The sequence below is a fragment of the Pipistrellus hanaki genome, assembly GCF_964339955.1.
Source record: "Pipistrellus hanaki genome assembly, chromosome: 7".
NCBI classification, from domain to species: Eukaryota; Metazoa; Chordata; class Mammalia; order Chiroptera; family Vespertilionidae; genus Pipistrellus; species Pipistrellus hanaki.
Window position 1 is genome coordinate 88084136 of NC_140509.1, and position 21098 is coordinate 88105233.

Genomic DNA, 21098 nt, shown 5'->3' on the forward strand with positions numbered 1-21098 from the left:
GCCCCCTTCTGCAGAGTCAGCTCGGAGGCCTCAGAGGGAGGCCTCAGAGGGAGGCCTCCGAGGAGAGCAAGGACGACTCCGGTCCCAGCAGGCTCTGCGTTGTCTGTCCTAGAGGAACTGGCTGGGAACTAGGACCCGGGTTTTCCCTGCCTTGATTTCGAACCAAGTAAAGGTGCTTACACAGCTCTGCCCTGACCCAGCATCCACCCAGTGTTAACTCTCCTTCACACAGCCCTGCCGGCCTGGCTCTGTGGCCGAGCACCACCAACCAGGAGGTCAGGGTTCGATTCCTGGTCAGGACAGAGCCTGGTGGGGGATCCATCCCCAGGATGGGGCGTGCAGGAGGCAGCCGATCCATGATTCTCTCTCATCATAGATGCTTCTCTCTTTCTCTCTCCCTTTCTCTGAAATCATTAAAAACATTAAGAAAAGGAATGTTAGACAGACATACCGACTTCTTCATGTTTTTAATAAATGTATGGATTTCCCCATGAGAACAGGACTTGGTGATGTCTGCACACTCCGCGTCCAGCTTCTGTAGCTTCCGGCCCCGAGTCCAGGAGGCAGGCCCTGGGGCCTCCTGGCCAGGCCTGGACCGGCCCCTGCAGCTGGTGTGTGAACACGGGGGGAGATTCTGAATGGAGGCCCCAAGGGCCTATGGGTCGCCCCAGAGCAGCGGGACCGGCTACACCTGCCTCTGTGCGGCCTCGCCGAAGGCCTCGCCGTGAAGCGGGGGTAATTAACTCTGCTCCTCGCCCCCCGTGTAGCCCATGAGGGTGACCGAGGAGAGCCTGTTTCCGATTGTGTGAGCTCGGAGCCCAGCGCACAGACCTGGGCGGGGCCGGGCCTCGGGGCGGCCGGCAGAGGCTGGGTGCTCTGCGTGCGGCTTCGGCAGGAGCTGAGCCGGCTCGGGGGTCGGCGTTCTGGCTCGGAGGACCTGAGCGTTTGCCGGATTCGCTGTTTCACTTTTACCTCCGTTTTACGGAGCTGCCGGAGGGCACTCCTCGCTCCCTTAATCCCTCGCAGCTGCTCCCTCCCCTGCTGCTCGGACCCGCGCCCTCCTGGGCGTTTACTGCCCTTCCCTCCGCGCCCGGAGGAGTGATGTGTTTAAACTTTAAAGTTAATAGACTCTCCGGGCCAGGAATGCGCAGCCCCCTCCCGGCACGCCGGCCGGGCCCTCCGTGGCCCCGTGGCCATGTGGCCATCAGGCGCCTCCCCTCCCCAGTGGGGGCCCCGGCAGGGCACACACAGCCTTTGTCTGGGGGTGGGCCTGGCTCGGCGGCCGGCCCCTCCTCCGCCCGGGCTGCAGTCTTGGGCTGAACACCCGATTAAAGGCCAGCTTTGGATGTCCTAGGTTTGGCCCCCTCGGCCCCCAGTCAATCGGCGCATTGTTCTCGCCCTCCTGGCTCTTGGTGTTCTCGGAGCCAGAACGGGCTTTTCCCCGCGAAGCCGTAAGCCAAGGCTAAACTATGTCAGCAATGTGTCTGCGATGGATCCCGGCCAGCGTCTGGTGTGCGAGGGAAGGAGCCTCGGATTCCACGGCTCCCAGGAGCCTGCACCTCCGCCCGTGGGCCGGACACCCCCCGGGGACAGGGCAGGCGGCTCCCGGCACTGCCCACCGCCGGGTCACCCCCCCCCGTGTGCCCCTCAGAACTCCCGGCCCCCGGGGATGGACCTGCCGAGGACCCGGGCGCCGAGCCCGCCAGCTCTCTCTCCGGACGCGCCGTGCTGACAGCTGCCCCGCCTGAGCCAGCGAGCTGGATGGGACTCTGGGCTGGACCAGGTGCAGGAGAGCCCAGAAGATGAGGGGGCGGGGCGCCTGGGCCTGACCTGGGCTTCTGGTAATGCAGCGGGGAGACCCAGGCCCCAGGGTGGGCCCGCAGGGACCAGGTCCTGGGACGGGGGAGGGCGCAGCGCACCTTGTGGTGGGGCCGGGAGCTCTCCCAGACAGACAGGCACGCATGGTGTGTGCACGTGTGTGCATGTGTGTACATGTGTGTATTGTGCACGCACATATGTGCACCGTGCGTGTGCCCCGAGCCGGGGAGGAGGTGCGCACAGCTCCTGGGGGTGGCCCCGCGCCCCAGCAGCATCTGAGCTGAGCGGCTGCGGGCTCAGGAGGTGGGGCTCTGGCTGGAGGGAGGGAGGGGAGGGAGGGAGGGGAGGAGGAGGGGAGCAGGGAGGGGAGGAGGAGGGGAGCAGGGAGGGCAGGAGGGGAGGAGGAGGCAGCAGCAGGCTCGGCAGCTCTTTGACAGGAGCCAGGGAAGCCTTAGAGAAGCAGGACCTCTCAGAGCCCTGCCGTGCGGTGCCGGGAGGGCAGCTGTGAGCCGGGCCGGAGCCGAGGGAGGGCCCCCAGCCCAGCGCCAGGCTCCGCAGAGTGTCCCGCTGGGCCCGCGCACCATGCCGCCGGCCCGGCTCCGGCTGTGCTGGCTGCCGCTGCTGCTCGCGGGACTGCTGCCGCCGGCGCCCGCGCAGAGGTTCTCCGCGCTCACGGTGAGTCCGGTCCCCGGGCGGGCGGGCGGGCGGGCGGGCAGGTGGCCCCAGCCGGGCAGGTGGGCTGGGGCGGGTGCCGGTGTGCGGTGTGCGCGGGCGCTGGGAGGGGTGGGGCCGGGGATCGGAGTGCGCTCCACGGCGGACCCACTGGGACGGGGTGTCCCAGCTCCGGAGCGCGCCTGTCCGCAGCTCAGTGCGGGGCTCGGGGCACCGGCTGGGGCGCGGGCGAGCAGGCCCCCTTGTCGCCCGGGTTCGCGGGGGGCCTTCCCGGAGACCCGGCCTGTGGAGGAAGGAGGGCGGTGCCAGGACAGGAAGGGTCATGGTCCCTGGCGTGAGCGGACAGAGCGGGAGGAGGAGCCATCTGTGCCCCGAGGGCACTGGCCCCGAGCCCCCCCCACCCCAGGGCTGTGGAGCCGGCGCGCGCCCAGCTGGGCCCTGCGGCTGACCGCGGTGTTTTCCTCTCCGAGCTGCAGCTCCAGGCCGTGGCGGGGCGGCCCGGGTGCCAAGCACCAAGCTATGTCCCCGGGCCGCGCCAAGCCACGGCCGCCCCGCCGCCCTGCAGCCCGCTCCCCCCGCCCCCTCCCGCGGGGGGCTGCACCGTGATCGATGCAATCTGCAGGAGAACACCCCGATGTGTGTTCCTGAGCAAGTGCTGGGAAGCACGCACGCGGCGCACACCTGGGGAGGGCGTGGGTGGTGGATGGGCCCCTGGTCCGGCATCGGCGCCTGCTCTCAGCGCGCAGCTCCTGCGGCCGCTCCGGGCGGGAAAGGCGCTAGCGGTTCCTGGTTCATACCTCAGATTCCTCTGGGGCCGCCCGCCCCGCCTGTGTCTCAGCGGCTTGTCGATTAGAGCTGTTCCGGGGCTGGAGGTTTCACACGCTCAGCCTGCCCCTGCATCTCCCCAGGGGACCACCCGCCAGCCTGCACTGCCTGTGTTCATGTGCATACACGTGTGTGCATGCCTGTATGCATGTACACACACATGAAAACAGTGCCTGAGAGGGCTGGAGAGGCTGAGCCCGATGCTCCGGGAGACCCACGGGTTTGGCCGCGGAGCAGCCGGTGCGCAGGCAGCCAGCGGGGCCCGCGTCCTGGGGGGCCCGGCCGGGTGGTCCCCGAGGAGCAGCAGGATCGTGCGGTTAGCTGTTGGAACAATTTAAATCTCCGCAGAGTTTCTCCTCTTCTCTCCCTCCCTCCTCCCTCTTCCACTTAACCGTTTCCTCGCAGCCTCTGCTGTCTGCCTGCCTGCCTGCACGCTCTCAGGTCTCCGCCGCAGCCACGCCAGCCACACGTGGGCTCCGTGGCCGCGGCGCTGTGGAGGACGTGTGGCTCTAACACCACGTGCCGGCGGGGGCTGTGCTGTCTCGCACCCGGAGAGGGCTTACAGCCCTGAACTGTTTGGCAGACGCTCCCACCCCCGCCCGCCCCCTCCACCCCCTCCACCGCGGACACCAGGAATCGGACGGGCGGGCGGAGCGGGTCTTTGTTCGGAGCGAGGCTCGCAGCCTCACGTCTGGTCCTGCATAAATCAGCGCCCGCGGCCAGGCTCCGGGAGGCTCTGGTCCTCTCGTCCTCTCCGCTCTCCCTATGGCCGGCCCCGGCGGCTCTATCTGCTCAGCACGTGTGAGGACTGGAGATAAGGTCCTGATAGGCACGGGGCAGAGTCCCTCGCCCGTTAACGTCCCTCTGAGGTCTCATCCCCTCTCCACCGCCTGCCGGGCCACACGGGCCCCGGAGCTGGTCTGCCCCCCACCAGCCACGGCCCCCTCCCCCGCCACGGCCCCCTCCCCCGCCATGGCCCCCCCCGCCCCAGCCCCCCCCCGCCATGGCCCCCTCCCCCACCACGGCCCCCTCCCCCGCCATGGCCCCCCCCCGCCCCAGCCCCCCCCCCGCCATGGCCCCCCCCGCCATGGCCCCCCCCGCCATGGCCCCCCCCGCCCCAGCCCCCCCCCGCCATGGCCCCCCCTGCCACGGCCCCCTCCCCCACCACGGCCCCCTCCCCCGCCACGGCCCCCTCCCCCGCCACGGCCCCCCCCGCCATGGCCCCCCCGCCCCAGCCCCCCCCCGCCACGGCCCCCTCCCCAGCCACGGCCCCCTCCCCCTCCACGGCCCCCTCCCCCTCCACGGCCCCCTCCCCCTCCACGGCCCCCTCCCCCGCCACGGCCCCCCCCGCCATGGCCCCCCCCGCCACGGCCCCCCCCGCCATGGCCCCCCCCCGCCCCAGCCCCCCCCCCGCCACGGCCCCCCCTGCCACGGCCCCCCCCCGCCACGGCCCCCCCTGCCACGGCTCCCTCCCCCGCCACGGCCCCCTCCCCCACCACGGCCCCCTCCCCCGCCACGGCCCCCTCCCCCGCCACGGCCCCCTCCCCCACCACGGCCCCCTCCCCCTCCACGGCCCCCTCCCCCACCACGGCCCCCTCCCCCGCCACGGCCCCCTCCCCCTCCACGGCCCCCTCCCCCTCCACGGCCCCCTCCCCCGCCATGGCCCCCCCCGCCCCAGCCCCCCCCCCCGCCATGGCCCCCCCTGCCACGGCCCCCTCCCCCACCACGGCCCCCTCCCCCGCCACGGCCCCCTCCCCCACCACGGCCCCCTCCCCCTCCACGGCCCCCTCCCCCGCCATGGCCCCCCCCGCCCCAGCCCCCCCCCCGCCATGGCCCCCCCTGCCACGGCCCCCTCCCCCGCCACGGCCCCCCCCCGCCCCAGCCCCCCCCCGCCATGGCCCCCCCTGCCACGGCCCCCTCCCCAGCCACGGCCCCCTCCCCAGCCACGGCCCCCTCCTCAGCCACGGCCCCCTCCCCCGCCACGGCCCCCTCCCCCTCCACGGCCCCCTCCCCTGCCACGGCCCCCCCCCGGCCATGCCCCCCCCGCCCCAGCCCCCCACCGCCCCGGCCCCTGCGCCCCGCTCCCCTGTGTGGGCCCGCGGGGTGTCCGCTGTGGGGCTGGAGGGCAGTGGGAGAACAAGTGCTCTGCCTCCCCCGCCCCCACCCCATTCCCCGCTTCTCACCTGGAAACAGGCGCCTGCACCGTGGCGTTCAGAAGTTTCCGGGCCGGGCCTGGCCTCTCAGGACACCCCTCCCTGCTGCCCACTCGCCGGGCCGCGTGGCCAGAGCGCCCTGGGCTTTGTGTGCGAGACACGACGACCTGCTTTGCTTGAGAATTTCCTTTTTTATGTCCGCCTCCGCCTTCCTGTGTGTTTCCTGGGGCTGTGTGTGTGAGTATGTGTGAGTGTGTGAGTGTGTGAGTGTGTGAGTGTGTGAGTGTGTGTGTGTGTCCTGTCGCTGGGTCCACCCTGAATGTGAGTGTGTGTGAGTGTGAGTGTGTGTGTGTCCTGTCGCTGGGTCCACCCTGAATGTGAGTGTGTGTGAGTGTGAGTGTGTGTGAGTGTGTGAGTGTGTGTGTGTCCTGTCGCTGGGCCCACCCTGAGTGTGAGTATGTGTGTCCTGTCGCTGGGTCCACCCTGAGTGTGAGTGTGTGTGAGTGTGAGTGTGTGTGAGTGTGTGAGTGTGTGTGTGTCCTGTCGCTGGGCCCACCCTGAGTGTGAGTATGTGTGTCCTGTCGCTGGGTCCACCCTGAGTGTGAGTGTGTGTGAGTGTGTGAGTGTGTGTGTGTCCTGTCGCTGGGCCCACCCTGAGTGTGAGTGTGTGAGTGTGTGAGTGTGAGTGTGTGTGTGTCCTATCCCTGGGCCCACCCTGAGTGTGAGAGTGTGAGTGTGTGAGTGTGAGAGTGTGTGAGTGTGTGAGTATGTGAGTGTGAGTGTGTGAGTGTGAGTGTGTGTGAGTGTGTGTGAGTGTGTGAGTGTGAGTGTGTGTGTGAGTGTGTGAGTGTGTAAGTGTGTGAGTGTGAGTGTGTGTGAGTGTGTGAGTGTGTGTGTGTCCTGTCGCTGGGTCCACTCTGAGTGTGAGTGTGTGTGAGTGTGTGAGTGTGTGAGTGTGTGTGTGTGTGAGTGTGTGAGAGTGTGAGTGTGTGTGTGAGTGTGAGTGTGTGAGTGTGTGAGTGTGTGTGAGTGTGTGTGTGTGAGTGTGTAAGTGTGAGTGTGAGGGTGTATGAGTGTGTGAGTGTGTGTGTGTCCTGTCTCTGGGTCCCCCCTGAATGAATGTCCGCAGGAGCAGTGAGGGCGCAGTGCCCAGCGCTGTGGGAGGGGCCACGGCCACGAGTGGAGCTGCCCCGCCGCTGTGCCCGCAGGCGGGAGGCAGGTGGAGGGCCGTGAAGGCAGCACCCGAGGGCTCCTGTGAGGGACACGGACGGGGACTCTGTCTGATCACCAGAACCCCCCCCCCCCCCAAAAGCCGAGGCGCGCACTCCATGTGTCCATGTCCGAGAGGAGAGGAAGCCGAGCCCCAGAGGCCACCGGAGCCCGAGAGCAGGAGCCCCGGCGCTCGCACGCCCACCGGGAGGCGCTGTGTCCCGGCTCCTCCCTGTCACCTTCAGACCAGGCCCGGGCACCGCCTTCCCCTGCGTGGCCCTGGGCGGGGAGGGCTCCGGCTGGGCTGGCCGGGCGTGGGACAGGAGGAGGGCCCCGTGGAGCGCACAGGCAGGTCCCCACCTAACGCTCCCGGAGCGAGGGCGTCGGTGACGGGCAGGACTGTCGCCTTTGGAGTCCGAACGGCCGCCTGCGGCATCTGCCTGAGGCCCCAGGAGAGGGTTCAGGAACAGGAGAACTTTCCCTGGGGAAGGACCTACCCCGGAGTGAGCACAGCAGGCATTCTCCTGTGGCTCTGTAGCCCCGGGCTGGAGGTGCAAGAGCCAGGGTTTGGGATAAAACACCAACCAATAAAAGCGAGCAAAACGGCAGCTCGCACTCACGTGGTCCGGATGAAGAAAAAGAAATTGTACGTGGAAACGTGGACGCTAGAGATCCGGCCAAATGTCATTGGAGTTCTGCACGCCAGGCATCTCAGAGTGACCCCAAACCACAATCACCGCCAGGTGTCTGTGGTGTGAGCTCACGCAGCACCCCTGTGCGCGCGGGGGCGGGGCGTCGGCAGAGGGCGGGCGCTTCCTCCATTCCGGGGGATCTCCCTTCCTTACGTGGTCTTCGGGCGGACGGACGGACGGACAGAAGGGCGGACAGGCAGGCGCCTCTCTCCCTCTCCCCCAATTCTCCGGACCCCATTCCGTCCGCCTTCCCTGTCCCCAGTGCTGACGGCTAACAGACCCACCATGGCTGCGTCCGGAAGAGGCTTTCCAGTGTCTGTTCCTTGTATGCCGTCCCTGAGCGCCTTCCCCCTCCGCCGTGCGCTCCGTGGCCAGCGCTGTGGTGGGCGGGCCACGCCGCCACGCGATCCGGCATCGGGTTACCGGCCCGGCCCTTGGCCAGCCGTGCCCAGGGCAGGTTTTCATTCTGGGGGACGGGTAAGCCGACTCCTGCTGTTGGAGGTCGCCGGCAGAGACTCCGCCAACGGGAACGACGCTTCAGGGTGTGAAGGGGAGCGGATACATGAGGGCGCCCGTCGGGGGCATTGTCGCTGGGCCTGCTCCTCTCTGCGGACCCCAAGTTGCTGAGTTCAGTGGCCTCTTACAGAGCAAGCTCCTCAGTTTGCTGGGGGAAAGCAGGAGTATAGAGGTTGACCTTGTCCGAGTCGGGTGTTCATTTTTTAAATACATTTTTGTTGATGTCAGAGAGGAAGGGAGAGGGAGAAACATCAATGATGAGAGAGAATCATGGATTGGTTGCCTCCTGCAAGACCCCACGAGGGATCAGCCTGCAACCCAGGAGTGTGCCCCAACCGGAAATGGAACCGTGACCTGGTTCCGTGGTCTGCAAACTGCGGCTCTCGAACCACAAGCAGCTCTCTGGCCCCTTGAGTGTGGCTCTTCCACAAAACACCATGGGCCTGGGCGAGTCTATGTTGAAGAAGTGGCGTTAGAAGAAGTTTAAGTTTAAAAAATTTGGCTCTCACAGGAAATGTCCATCGTTGTCCTGTTGATAGTTGGCTCTGCGGACTGATGAGTTTGCCGACCACGGGCCTGGGTCACAGGTCGACGCCCAAGCCCTGAGCCAGGCCGGCGGCTGCACCCGCTTCTCCAGCTCGTCCTCAGACGCGACACAGGCCTCTGATCACTGACCTCTCAGGGCCAGTGCGTCTCTCCAGGGCCCTCCCCGCTCCGGAGTCTCTCACTCTCCCCATGGTTTCCATCATCGAGGAAAAGCTCGCAGATCAGAACGGGTGCCACGGAGCCCTGGGCCCCGCCCTCACCGGGCCGAGTGACCCTCCCGCACGGCGGAGGCCAGACTGAGGGAAAGACGTCACAAGGTGCACCCCCCAGTGAGAGCCCCCTTTGAACGTGAGGAGGTCTCAGAATACGAAGCAGAGGCCTCGTGAGCGTGCGGTTTGGAAACAGCTCGAGGGCGGGGCAGAGGTCTTGGAGCCGACTCCATGCAGCCCGGTGCCCGGGCGTGAATCCACAGCCGCTGTCTGTGCCCCAGGAAGAGAACACACGGGCACACGTGAGGTCACAGGGACGTTCCGTACTGCGGCGGGCAGGGCCCGGCTATGGACCAGGCGATCGGCCGCAGGGTTCCTGCGCTCCCTGCCTGGCACTCTTTCTAGGAAAGCAGGCGTGGCTCTGTCCCTGTCCAGCCCGCCGCCTCCTCTCAGGCCCAGCTTCCCCTACCCGCCCCCGACACCGGCATCCTCCCTACACAGTCCCGGCTGCTCCCTTCGGGCTCACCTCGAGCGGGTGGGGATCCCCCGGGGGAAACACTGAAGACAGTGCGTCACAGCCAAGGCAGCGGCCACAGTCCTCATCCTCAGAAGACGGGAGCGACCAGGCTCTGCAGATGGACAGCGGCGATGGGCCCGGCCGCTCCACCCATCCCGCCGGGCGAGGCGGCTCTCAGGTGGAGGTGTTCGTGCCTGATGCCGACAAACCAAGGACTAACTGCTCCCTGCGCATGGAGTGGCACCTACAGAGGGCAACGTGGTCCGCAGGCAGGCCCTGTCCTGCTGCCTTCCTCCCCGGGCCGGGCCCTCGCTCCGCCTGGGGGGCCCTCGCTCCACCTGGGGGGGCCCTCGCTCCGCCTGGGGGGGCCCTCGCTCCACCTGGGGGGGCCCTGGCGAAGAGCCTCCTCCCTCGGACCCTCCCCGCCGAGTGCCGCTGGGTGGAGGGCTCAGTCCGGCCGCAGCACCGGGAAGCGTGGGCCCGGCACCGCCCGGCCTTGGGCACAGCGTGTGGCTGCCCCACGGCCCCAAGAGCTTCCTGGGCGAGATCCAGTGAGCCAGGGGCTCCCCCGCTGCCCCAGGTCTGAGCCGGGGAGGGGCTTGGCGTGCGGCTTCCGACCTCTTCGCCCGGTGGGAGCACCCGGAGGTGCGGGGCCTCCTCCGTCTCCGGCATCTGGGCGGCCACAGCATCGGAGAAAGACAGACAGGCAGCCCTCCTCCGGGAGAGGACACGCGGGCGAGATCCATCCCCCCACGGACCCTCCTTCCCCGACCCCCCAGCCGGCGGCCTGAAAACCATAAAAGACGCTGCATTGGGTCCGGCCGGGGTGGCTCAGGGCTGAGCTCCACCTATGAATCAGGAGGTCATGGTTCGATTCCTGGTCAGGGCACGGGCCCGGATCGCGGGCCTGATCCCCAGTGGGGGGCGTGCAGGAGGCAGCCAGTCCATGATTCTCTCTCATCGATGTTTCTCTCTCTCTCCTCCTCTCTGACATCAATAGAAATACATTTAAAAATTAAAAATAAATAAAATAAATGCTGCATTCAACTCCCAAGGCCTGTGACCAAGGAGGCCTGTGACTGTGAGTCGCAGTTTAAGACCTTCCCAGCGATGGGCACTCGGGGTGCGGCCCCCTCCCGCCCTCAGCACCGGCCGCGGTGGCCACGCACCCTCTCTGGGCCCGGGCCCTCTGCTCCCCTCCCCACGGCGGCCACACACTCTCTCCGGGCCCCGGACACCGCGGCTGGAAGGAGCTCGCCCTCTGCTCCCCTCCCCGCGGCGGCCACACACTCTCTCCGGGGCCCAGACACCGCGGATGGAAGGAGCTCGCCCTCCACTCCTCCCCTCAGCGCCTGCGCCCGGTGCTTCCGTGATGGTATCTCGCCCCTCGCACCTGCCGGTGGGTGGGTCGTGGGCGGGTGCGCCGGCTGGAGGCACCGCGGGGTAAGGAAGGCGAGCACGGCCCCAACCTGCACGCACATGCCTGGGCCGTGCCGCTCGGGCCCGGCGTGCCCCTGCCCTCGGCCTTCCTCCTAAGGATGGGTCTGAGCGGGGTGTGTGTGTGTGTGTGGGGGGGGCGCAGGACGGATCCGCTTCCTCCCATTCAGAGATAGAATCTGGGTGGGGCCCCACCCGGACGCCCAGAGCACAGGTGTGGAGGCCTGACCGTGTGTGTGTGTGTGTGTGTGTGTGTGTGTGTGTGAGAGGGGAGCCCGCTCCGGGGTGGGGACTGCGGGCCCCTTCCCCGCCCACAGCGGCCACCAGAGGGAGCCCGAGCGCAGCCCCCTCCTTGGGGGACAGGAGCCCCGGGAGGGGCAGAGGCAGGGCCACAGCCAGGCTCCCGCCACGTGGAGACCAGAAGCGCCACGGCTCCGCCACGCGGCGTGGGCCCGGGCACACGAGGAGCTCCCCGTTCTGATGATTCGGCTCTGAAGCCGAGATGCTGAATGGGGGAGGAAAACCGGGGACCCTCCGCCTCCAGCACCTCGATATGGAAGCCGAGGCGCCCGTGAAATCAGGGCGGGGACTCAGCGGGGAGAGGCTTTGACCTGGAGGAGGGACAGACGCTGTCGCCGGTCTGGTCTGCGGGGCGTGGCTTCCTCGTGTCTGCAGAGCGCCCTGTGTCCCAGGGACTCCGGGACGAGGGGCCGCCGGCACGCCGGGACGTCACGGCCGACAGCACCACCGCAGCCCCGGCTCGCAGCTGCCAGCTCACCCCTCCCCGCTCCTCACCCTCCGGTCGGAGGCCCGGAGGACGGCGGGTCCCAGGAGCAGGGGACAGTCACCCCCTCCCCTCGGTGTCTGCGCTGCTCCCAGGCCCGGGCGACCGGGAGCGACATGGAGTCTCTGGGTGCAGAGCCGTCGGGGCAGGAGCCTCCGAGGGGCCTGGCGGGTGTGGGGTGAAGGGCGGCGGGCATCAGGGGAGCCTCCCAGGTGTCAGAGAGGGGACAGGCCCCGGTGCAGCCGTGTGTGGGGAGTAGGTCCCCGGTGCAGTCGTGTGTGGGCGCAGACAAGCCCTGGTGCAGCCGTGTGTGGGGAGCGGACAGGCCCCGGTGCAGCCCTGTGTGGGGAGCAGATCCCTGGTGCAGCCATGTGTGGGATGCAGACAGGCCCCAGTGCAGCCGTGTGTGGGCGCAGACAAGCCCTGGTGCAGCCGTGTGTGGGGAGCGGACAGGCCCCGGTGCAGCCGTGTGTGTGGGAGCAGACAGGCCCTGGTGCAGCCGTGTGTGTGGGGAGCAGACAGGCCCTGGTGCAGCCGTGTGTGGGGAGCAGACAGGCCCTGATGCAGCCGTGTGTGTGGGGAGCAGACAGACCCTGGTGCAGCCGTGTGTGGGGGGAGCAGACAGGCCCCGGTGCAGCCGTGTGTGGGAGGAGTAGACAGGCCCTGGTGCAGCCATGTGTGTGGAAAGCAGACAGGCCCCGGTGCAGCCGTGTGTGGGGGGAGCAGACAGGCCCTGGTGCAGCCATGTGTGGGGGGAGCAGACAGGCCCTGGTGCAGCCGTGTGTGGGGAGCAGACAGACCCTGGTGCAGCCGTGTGTGGGGAGCGGACAGGCCCCGGTGCAGCCGTGTGTGGGGAGCGGACAGGCCCCGGTGCAGCCGTGTGTGTGGGCGCAGACAGGCCCTGGTGCAGCCGTGTGTGGGGGGAGCAGACAGGCCCTGGTGCAGCCGTGTGTGTGGGGAGCAGATCCCTGGTGCAGCCGTGTGTGTGGGGAGCAGACAGGCCCTGGTGCAGCCGTGTGGGGGGGAGCAGGTCCCTGGTGCAGCCGTGTGTGGGGTACAGACAGTCACTGGTGTTGGGCCCAGTCTGCGAGTTTCTTTAAAACCAGAGCATTGAACGCAAACCCCGTAACAGACCCAGGTCCTCCTGTCTCCTAGTGGTTTCTCTGAGAGTCAGGGCGGGGCTGCAGGGCTGGCCGGCGGCTGGGCCGGGCGGGGCCCCCCTCCCGGTCTCTGCCAGGGGGTGTCTGCGTCCTCCTGAACTCACCCCTGTGAGCGGCTGCCACCCGGCATCGCGTGGAGGTGAAATGGTGCCGGTTTCCCCGTCTCAGGGTGGCTCTCAGGTGCTGGTGTCCCAGCCAGGCATAGGGTGAGGGGTAGTGGTGGGTCCCACAGAACCCCAACCCCCGGGCAGGACGCGGACGGCAGCTGGAGGAGGTTTCTGGCTGCAGCACAGGAGGCAGGCGGTGCTGTGATCCTCGCCCTCTCGCTGCGGGCTGAGCTGCAGGGGCAGGACCCTCCCGGCGGGGACCACGCGGCTGCGGGTGCGTCTGCTGTGCGTCCGCGTCTTCAGGTGTGTCTGCGGGTGCGTCTGCGGGGGCCAGTCCAGCAGGGATGCGATGCGGCCGCTGAGGGGTGGGACGGGCTGGGTTCTGAGGCCGAGCCCTGAGCCGTGTGACAGCTGGCCCCACACGTGTCCCTCCTGCGGCCGAGGCGGGAGCCACTGCCCGTCACCGGGCAAGCCGGCCGGGGAAGCTCCAGCGCCCACGGCCCCTGCACAGCCAGTCGGGGGCGGTCCCCGAGCCGAGGGCGGGCGGGCGGGCGGGCGGTGACGGTGGTGACAGGTGGCGCTCGCTGAGCCCTAATTACTTAATCCGTGTGTTGCCTCTGGGCCGCCTTGTAATTACGGTGACCTGGAGCGTCACGTGTAAACACGCGGCGTGCCAGCTTCTAACCACACGCACGTGGCGAGGATCCTTCGGGCCGGCCCGCAGAGGGCGAGGACACACCTCCGGCTGCCGTCCCAGCACGGGCGGCGGGGGGGGGGGGGGGGGGGGCCCGGGGCGGGGCGGGGGGGGGGGATAGGGGAGGGGGGCCAGCTCCCCGCAGATCCTGCGCCCGCCTGGCAGGAACGTCGGGGACAGGGACACCGTGCAAAGGGCATCTCCTGATTGGGCACCAGAGTCTGAGGGTCAGGCTGCAGGGCTGTTCCTCTGGGCAGCAGCTTGGCTCTGTTTATTGTTTATTTTTTTAAATATTTTTATTGATTTTTTTAGAGGAAGGGGGAGGGAGAGAGAGAGAGATAGAAACATTTGTGATGAGAGAGAATCATTGATTGGCTGCCTGCTGCACCCCACACTGGGGATGGAGCCCACAACCCAGGCCTGTGCCCTGACCAACTCGAACCCTGACCTCCTGGTTCATAGGTCAACACTCAACCCCTGCGCCATGCCGGCCGGGCTCAGCTCCATTCATAGTCAGTGTAGGGCCCTAACCGATGTGGCTCAGTGGATAGAGCATCGGCCTGTGGACTGAAGGGTCCCAGGTTCGATTCCAGTCAAGGGCATGTGCCTTGGTTGTGGGCACATCCCCAGTGGGGGTGTGCAGGAGGCAGCTGATGGATGTTTCTCTCTCATGGGTATTTCTAACTCTCTATTTCTCTCTCTTCCTCGCTGTAAAAAAATCAATTATATATATATATATATATATATATATATATATATATATATATATGGTATATAAAGTCAGTGCAGGTTTGCAAATGAGGAACTCCATGAGACTTGGCCTCAGGGACCTGGCGTCGGGTCAGAGGCCTCTGGGTTCGTGGGCTGGGATCGGCGGGGACAGGAAGGGCAGCCCAGGACAGCCTGGACCGGAACCTCCGGCTGCCTCTGGAGGGAACGTTCTGGAAACAGACACGATCTTCCCATCAGTCACCCCTGGGACGCGGCACCGTCCGCTCACCCCGAGGAGGGAGACGGGACGGCTGTGCGGGCCCCCGGCGGCGGAGGCTGCGTGTCCTGGGGGAAGGCCGGTGTCCCGGCAGGGTCAGGGCGGGTCGCTGGCTGATGTGCTCCCTCAGCTCCTCTCTGAATCACCCCGTCCCCGGGGTCAGCGTTCCTGCATCCTGACTCACCCAGCTCCTCTCGCTGAGAGTTTGAATGGTTTACATGCATCTGTTGATTTGCTGTAAATAAGATGAAGTTCACTCTGATAGGCTGATACTCCAGATTTCTCAGACTTGTATGCACCCTGGCATAACCATTAATGTGTTAGGACGTGTACCCCTGGGAGTTGTGGGGTTTGCAGGCTTCAGGCCTCCCAGTCCATGGGAAGTCCGAGCCGAGCAGTGGGCAGTGGGCAGCGGGTAGGCAGCCCATGTGGCGTCCAGCTGCCTGCCATCCTCCTCTGCTCGCTCCATGTTTAAAGGGCATTTAAAAATATTCCATATGATAATCCTGTATGATAAAAGGGTAATATGCAAATTGACCGAACATGGAACAACCGGTAGCTATGACACACACTGACCACCAGGGGGTAGATACTCAATGCACGAGCTGTCCCCTGGTGGTCAGTGTGCTCCCACAGGGGAGCACCGCTCAGCTAGAAGTCGGGCTCACGGCTGGTGAGCGCAGTGACTGTCCTCCACAGCCGTGCTAGGACGTCCGACTCCCCACTTGGCCCTGAGGGCTCCTGGACTGCCGACGGGTGCACCAGGCCTCCAGTGTGTGTGGGTGTGTCTATAATGATGGAATTGTAATATGCTAATTAGGCTGTATGTCCTTCCGGCCCACCTTCTGGACAAGCCTGGGGCTGTGAGGGAAGCCTGGCTCCCGGGAGCCAGCAGCCAGGGGAAGGAGGGCCTACTCTTGGACCATTTTCATGCTTCAGGCCTCTAGTCTATATATTGATTGATGTCAGAGAGGAAGGGAGAGGGGAGAGAGAGAAACACCAGTGGTGAGAGAGAATATGATCGGCTGCCTCCTGCACACCCCCCACTGGGGATGGAGCCCACATCCTGGGCCTGTGCCCTGACCAGGCATCACTGTGACCGCCGGCCCCCGTGTCGATGCCCAGTCACTGAGCCACACTGGTCTGGGCTAAAGGGCATTTAATGCCAGATTTAAACCGAACGAGTTCCGCCTCTGACCCTCCGTGACACCTCACGTTTGTTGTTGTGGCTGAACCACGTCAGTGGACACCACATCACGTTTTAACATTAAAGATGCAAGATACTGTGAGTGTGGCTGTGGGTGTCCGTGGTGCAGACGCTGGCTGAGTGAGACCGGGCGGTGGGAGCCTGCGGGGGTCGGCAGGAGGCCCCAGGACCCGGCTCCTGCCTGCCAGGCGGGGCGCCCTGGGCCAGGCCTGGCTGTCTCCGGCTGTGTCCCCGATTTCCATCTCGTCCTCTGAGAACCGCCGGCAGCCCAGAGCGTCCCTCCCGCCGTGCCGAGCCGGCTGCGGTCCAGCCCGTTTCCGGTGAATTATTTCCGTCGTGGAGGGCGGGGCGGGAAGGAGCAGGGCCTGTGGGAATATTAGCCGGGCCTGGCTCGGCAGGAATGCCTCTCCTGAGCATCCCGCCCGTTTCCGTGTTCCGAACACGCCCTCCGCGTGTGGAGAGAAAGCGGGACAGATGCTCAGGTGGTGCTCCCGCCTCCTCCCCCGCGGCCCAGGGCTCAGGGCTCAGCACGGAGCTGTGGGCTGGGCCTATGCTCCCCGCGCTGTGCCGGGACCTCACCCCCCCTTCGCCCCCCCAGCAGGTGCCGGGCCATCGCGTGTGAAAGGCTGTCCTCGGTCAGGTGTCAGATGTGGAAGCCCCTTTCACGTCCCACGTGGTTCCGGGTTCCGGTTCAGGGTTCGGGCTCTGGAGAAGGCCGCACACAAAGGAAAAGAGACTTTAGAAAATATTTAATTTGGGAAATGGGGGCCAGGCGGTAGTCCAGCTCTGTTGGAGGACGACTCCTCGCTCTGGCCTTTCCGTCCTTTTATTAAGATTAGAATTATAGGACACACCCGTGTCCCCTGGGCGGGAAACGCCAATGAAAGCCAATGGGTGAGTGTAGGACTGACAGGTGGGGCCTCTTCTACTACCAATGTCTGGTGATTAGCTCTGACCCTTCAGAGCAGTCACGGCTGGCCAGCCCCCGGACTCCTGTCCACAGCTCTCTGTTCCTAAAGCAGCGATCGGCTCCCGGCGGGCGTGAGCTCCGTGCACGCGGGGTGTGTGCTCCGACCCCAGGGCCCGGACTCCGCAACCACAGCCGCCTCGCCGTGGCCTCGGCCGGACGCCCGTGGGGAGACCGCGGAGGGCAGCGGCTCCGCCTGGCCGGGGAGGGCGCAGACCGGGAGGCGTCGGTGACCGAGGCCAGGCGCCCGGCAGGGCGGGCATCACTGCGCCTGCGGCTCGGGGTGATGGCCGTGTCCCGGGGTGGCGCCCGGGGCTCAGGGTGACCCTGCGGCTCGGGGTGACCCCCCCGGCTCGGGGTGACCCTGCGGCTCGGGGTGACCCCCCCGGCTCGGGGTGACCCTGCGGCTCGGGGTGACGCCTTTGGCTCAGGGTGACGCCTTTGGCTCAGGGTGACCCCCCCGGCTCAGGGTGACCCCCCCGGCTCAGGGTGACCCCGCGGCTCAGGGTGACCCCGCGGCTCAGGGTGACCCCTCGGCTCAGGGTGATGGCCGTGTGAGTGAGATGTGACCTTGTGGGGGGGGACTGTGCGGATGCTGCCTTGCTGTTCCCTCTGCTCGCCTCACACTCATCAGGGGTGAGCAGCCTCTGTGCTGTCACCGGGGACAGGGCGGCCGCTGCCCTGCGGACGGAGCCGAAGGAGCCAGCAGGAGTCGAAGCCTGAGGGGAGCTGGGGACCCGGAACAGAGGGCACGGAGGCCTGACCCCAGCCCCTCTCCCATCCACTTCCCCGGCTGCCTCCCCACCGTGCTCCCGTGGGGGCCCCGGGCCCCCTGCCCCTGTGCGGACGGACGGACGGACGGACGTGTGTGGGCACAGAGGGCGGCCCTGCAGCCAGGCTGTTGTTTTAAAATCCTGTTGCTCAAGGTCCAGCCGATGTCGTCCTGAGTTTAGCCAAGTGCCTTTCACCCAATAAGCTTGCAAACCTGACACCAGGTCCTCACGAAGAGCAGACCCTTGGCCGGACGGACCCTTCCCTCAGGTCTTAGGCCCTCCCCTCCGCACCCATTCCCATGGGACGGAAGTGAACAGCGGGCGGAGAGAGACATGAGCGTAGAGTGCGCCCTCACATTCCGCAAAGGCAGCCCCCGTGGGCTCTGCACCTTCAGGCCAGAGCGTGGCCAACGCCAGAGGCCTGGACGTGGTCTTCCGTGTCTGTGTTTGCAGAGGCCCCCAAGTCACTGCGCTTCCACTTCCTGGAGACCTCAGCCAAGCAGAAGACTCTCTCTCTCTCTCTCCCCCCCCCCTCTCTCTCCCTCTCTCTCTCTCTCTCTCTCTCTCTCTCTCTCTCCCCCCTGTGGGCATGGCAGCTGTGTTGTGAGGTCACATCCAGCACCGGCTGTGAGGGGGGTGGGGGTTTCTCAGGTGCGATACGGGAATCCTCACCCCAGGAGCTCCTGAGGCCCCTGCACATGAGCTGTCCCTCCTGGCGGGGGCCAGGGGTCGGGGATCAGGGGGAGGGAGTCCGCGGGGAGGACTAGGCCTGCAGAGGGAGCATGTGCAGAGGCTGGGGGGTCGGGGGATAGGGGGCGGGGATCGGGGAGGGGGACGGGGATGGGGGAGGACTAGGCCTGCAGTGGGAGTACCTGCAGAGGCTGGGGGGGCGGGGGGCGGGGGCAGGGGCCAGGGGTCGGAGGTCAGGGGTGGGGGAGGGGACGGGGTAGGGGGTGGGGGAAGACTAGTCCTGCAGCGGGAGCATGTGCAGAGCTTGGGGTGTCGGGTGGGCAGGGCGCGCCATCTGTTGGGCAGGAAGTGCCATGTGGGAGCCGGTGGCGGGCCCAGGCCTCTGGGGGGCACTGTTAGATCGAGGGGGACAGGGAACCCAGGGTGTCCTCAGGGCTGGGGAGCTTGGGGGGCCCTGGGCAGAGACTGTGGGGGACATGGGCCAGCCCAAGAGCCATGAGGCCTCCACAGAAACCGCTTCCCCCAGGCATTGGTTCGGAAGCTAGAGGGCCGGTGCACAACATTGTGCACTGGGGGGGGGGGGGTCCCCCAGCCCAGCCTGCGCCCTCTCAGCCCGGGGGCCTCGGGGTGCAGGGAGCAGCCTATGCCAGACATCTTAGTGCTGCTGCAGAGGCTCCTGCCACGGCTGCAGGCACATGGACCATCAGGGGCAGCTCCTGCATCGAGCGTCTACCCCCCGGTGGTCAGTGAATGTCATAGCGACCGGTCATTCTGCCATTCGGTTGATTTGCATATTAGTCTTTTGTTGGATAAGATAGGACCTAGTCGGGGCGAGATGCACACGGGGCTCGGCCTCGGGGGGCCCTGTGGGGCTATTTCATGCCCCCCCCATTCCCTCACTGACTCCGCCCCTCCCGGGTGAGGCAGAGCCAGTGAGTGGGGAGTAACAGGGTAGAGGGTGCACTCTCCTCCATGCGCGCGGGACAGCGTCACACGCCGCCCACCTCCGGCAACTCGGCACCAAACGCGGGCGGCGCGGACGGCGGGTCTCCGAGAGTTTGGGAAGTGGGCGCCGGCCAAGGAGTCAGGTCTCCTGTGAGCCTGGCCGCGGCTCCCAGCGTGGTGCCCCCGTCGCTGCCTGCTCCCTGCTGCTCTGCTGGGCACATGCCTTTAAAAAATACACGTATACGTATTTATAGATGGTGGAGAGGAAGGGAGGGGACGGAGGATGAGACAATTATGGACCGGCTGCCTCCTGCACACCCCACACCGGGATGGAGCCCACCGACCGGGCCTGCGCCCCGACCGGGAATCGCATCCTGACCTGGGTTCACAGGCCCACGCCCAGCCCCTGGCCCTGCCGGCCGGGCTGAACGCGTTTCGTCGGGCGATCTGTTTCTCTCTCCCTCCACAGTTTTTACGCGTCGATCAGGACAAGGACAAGGACTGCAGCCTGGACTGCGGGGGCTCCCCCCAGAAGCCGGTCTGTGCGTCCGACGGGAGGACCTTCCTGTCCCGCTGTGAGTTCCAGCGCGCCAAGTGCAAGGACCCGCAGCTGGAGATCGCGTACCGGGGCAACTGCAAAGGTAAGCGTCCGCACACTGGAGGGCCCACGTGAGGCGGTGCCACGCGAGGCGGTGCCACGTGAGGTGGTGCCACGTGACTGCCACGCCGTGTCTTCGGTTCCACAGCCGCTGCGTTGTCAGTGAGGGGCTCAGGTGTAAGCCTGTGAATGTTTTCAGATCAGGGGGAAGAAGAGTGACTTTTGTGACTCTGGAGACAGAGCCCTTCTGACGGGTCCGTGTTCACTAACCACTGGCCCACACCGGCCAGGGCCGGGGGTGGGTTTTAGGACCAGAGAAAGATGAGATGCCGCGAGGCGGCCCATCAGCAGCCGGGAAGGGAAGCGTGGGCCCAGCAGGCACCGGGAAGCGGGGGAGGAGGGCGGCCGGGGTTCCTTGGAGCTCTGTCTGGGCTCCACAGCATGGTGACCTCTGAGGCCCCGCGCCCCACGCTCAGACGGCCACGAGGTCGGCTTTGAGTTCGTGTCGTGGATCCCAGTGGAATCATGATGGGGCTAACAATGACGTGTCCAAAAAGAAAAACAAACAAACCACAAGGTGCCCAGGTCCAGCCTTGGCTCAACAGGAGTCGTGAGGGCCTGCTGCGTCCTCACCGGACCACAGCACAGACACGGCATGAGGGGCTCACCGGGCGGCCCCCCGGGGGGCGGGAGCCGGAGCCTCCATCCTGTCTGCAGGGAGCACGGGGCACGGAGGGGACAGTGCGATGCTGGGCTTAGATTCCTTAGGGAGGGCGCTGGATTTGGTCTCTCTCGGGAGCAGGCCGGCCAGGTGCCGGTTTAAAGTGAAGGACAGGCCTGGCGGGCAGGGCTCAGTGGCTGAACATCCACCTCTGAACCAGGAGGTCAGGGTTCGATCCCCGGTCAGGGCACAGGCCTGGGTTGCAGGCTCAGCCCTTAGTGTGGGGCGTGCAGGAGGCAGCTGATCACCGATTCTCTCTCATCATGGATGTTTCTCTCCCTCTCCTTCCTCTCTGACGTCAATGAAAACAGATAAAATAAGTAGAGGGAAGAACAGGAGGCAGGCTCGTCCTTGGCTTTGCCGTGGGCTCCCCGTGGCCCCAAAGAAGATGGTGCCCGGGAAAGCCAGCCGAGCCCGCGGCCTCACGTCACGTGTCCTGACCACGCAGAGTAACAGGACACGGCAGCACCAGCGGCGGGAGCAGCTCTGGGGAACCGCCTGGTGTTTTGCATGTTTCAGCAGAATCGCCGGGAGGGTGTCCAGGCTCCTCACCGCAGGCAGCCGTGGCCGGTGCTGAGTCAGCACATGGGGGGGGGGGGGGGGCTGACAGGGGCGGGATGACCACAGGCCTGCACCCGGGGCGGCGGGCGCGTGGGTCCGGGTCCCCCCTGCGTGATCGCTCACGGCCGCCGGACCCCGGGGCCGCTGGTTCGAAACCTCCCGCCCGCGCAGGGAGGTGGTGTCCACACCCCATGCCAGGAACGGCCGCCGAGAGCAGCCTGGAAAACGGGTGCTTTCTGCTGGTTCCACGAGAGTTCAAATGCTGGGCACAATCTGTAACTCCATCCACCGCGGCCCGGCCCGCGGCCC

At 66.7% G+C, this 21098-nt stretch overlaps 1 protein-coding gene across 2 annotated transcripts in view; it reads left to right on the forward strand.

The window, feature by feature from the left end:
• Nucleotides 1-2183: 2183 nt before the first annotated feature.
• The window catches only part of SMOC2 (SPARC related modular calcium binding 2), a 46405-nt gene continuing 27490 nt past the window's right edge, over nucleotides 2184-21098 (forward strand). Inside the window, exons 1-2 of one of the 2 annotated variants that reach the window (XM_084890954.1) lie at nucleotides 2184-2493; nucleotides 19379-19550. In XM_084890954.1, the coding sequence (XP_084747080.1) occupies nucleotides 2401-2493; nucleotides 19379-19550 (265 nt within the window). In that variant the 5' untranslated portion in view covers nucleotides 2184-2400. The remainder of the gene's footprint in view (nucleotides 2494-19378; nucleotides 19551-21098) is intronic. The other variant, XM_084890955.1, reaches the window with a different exon arrangement.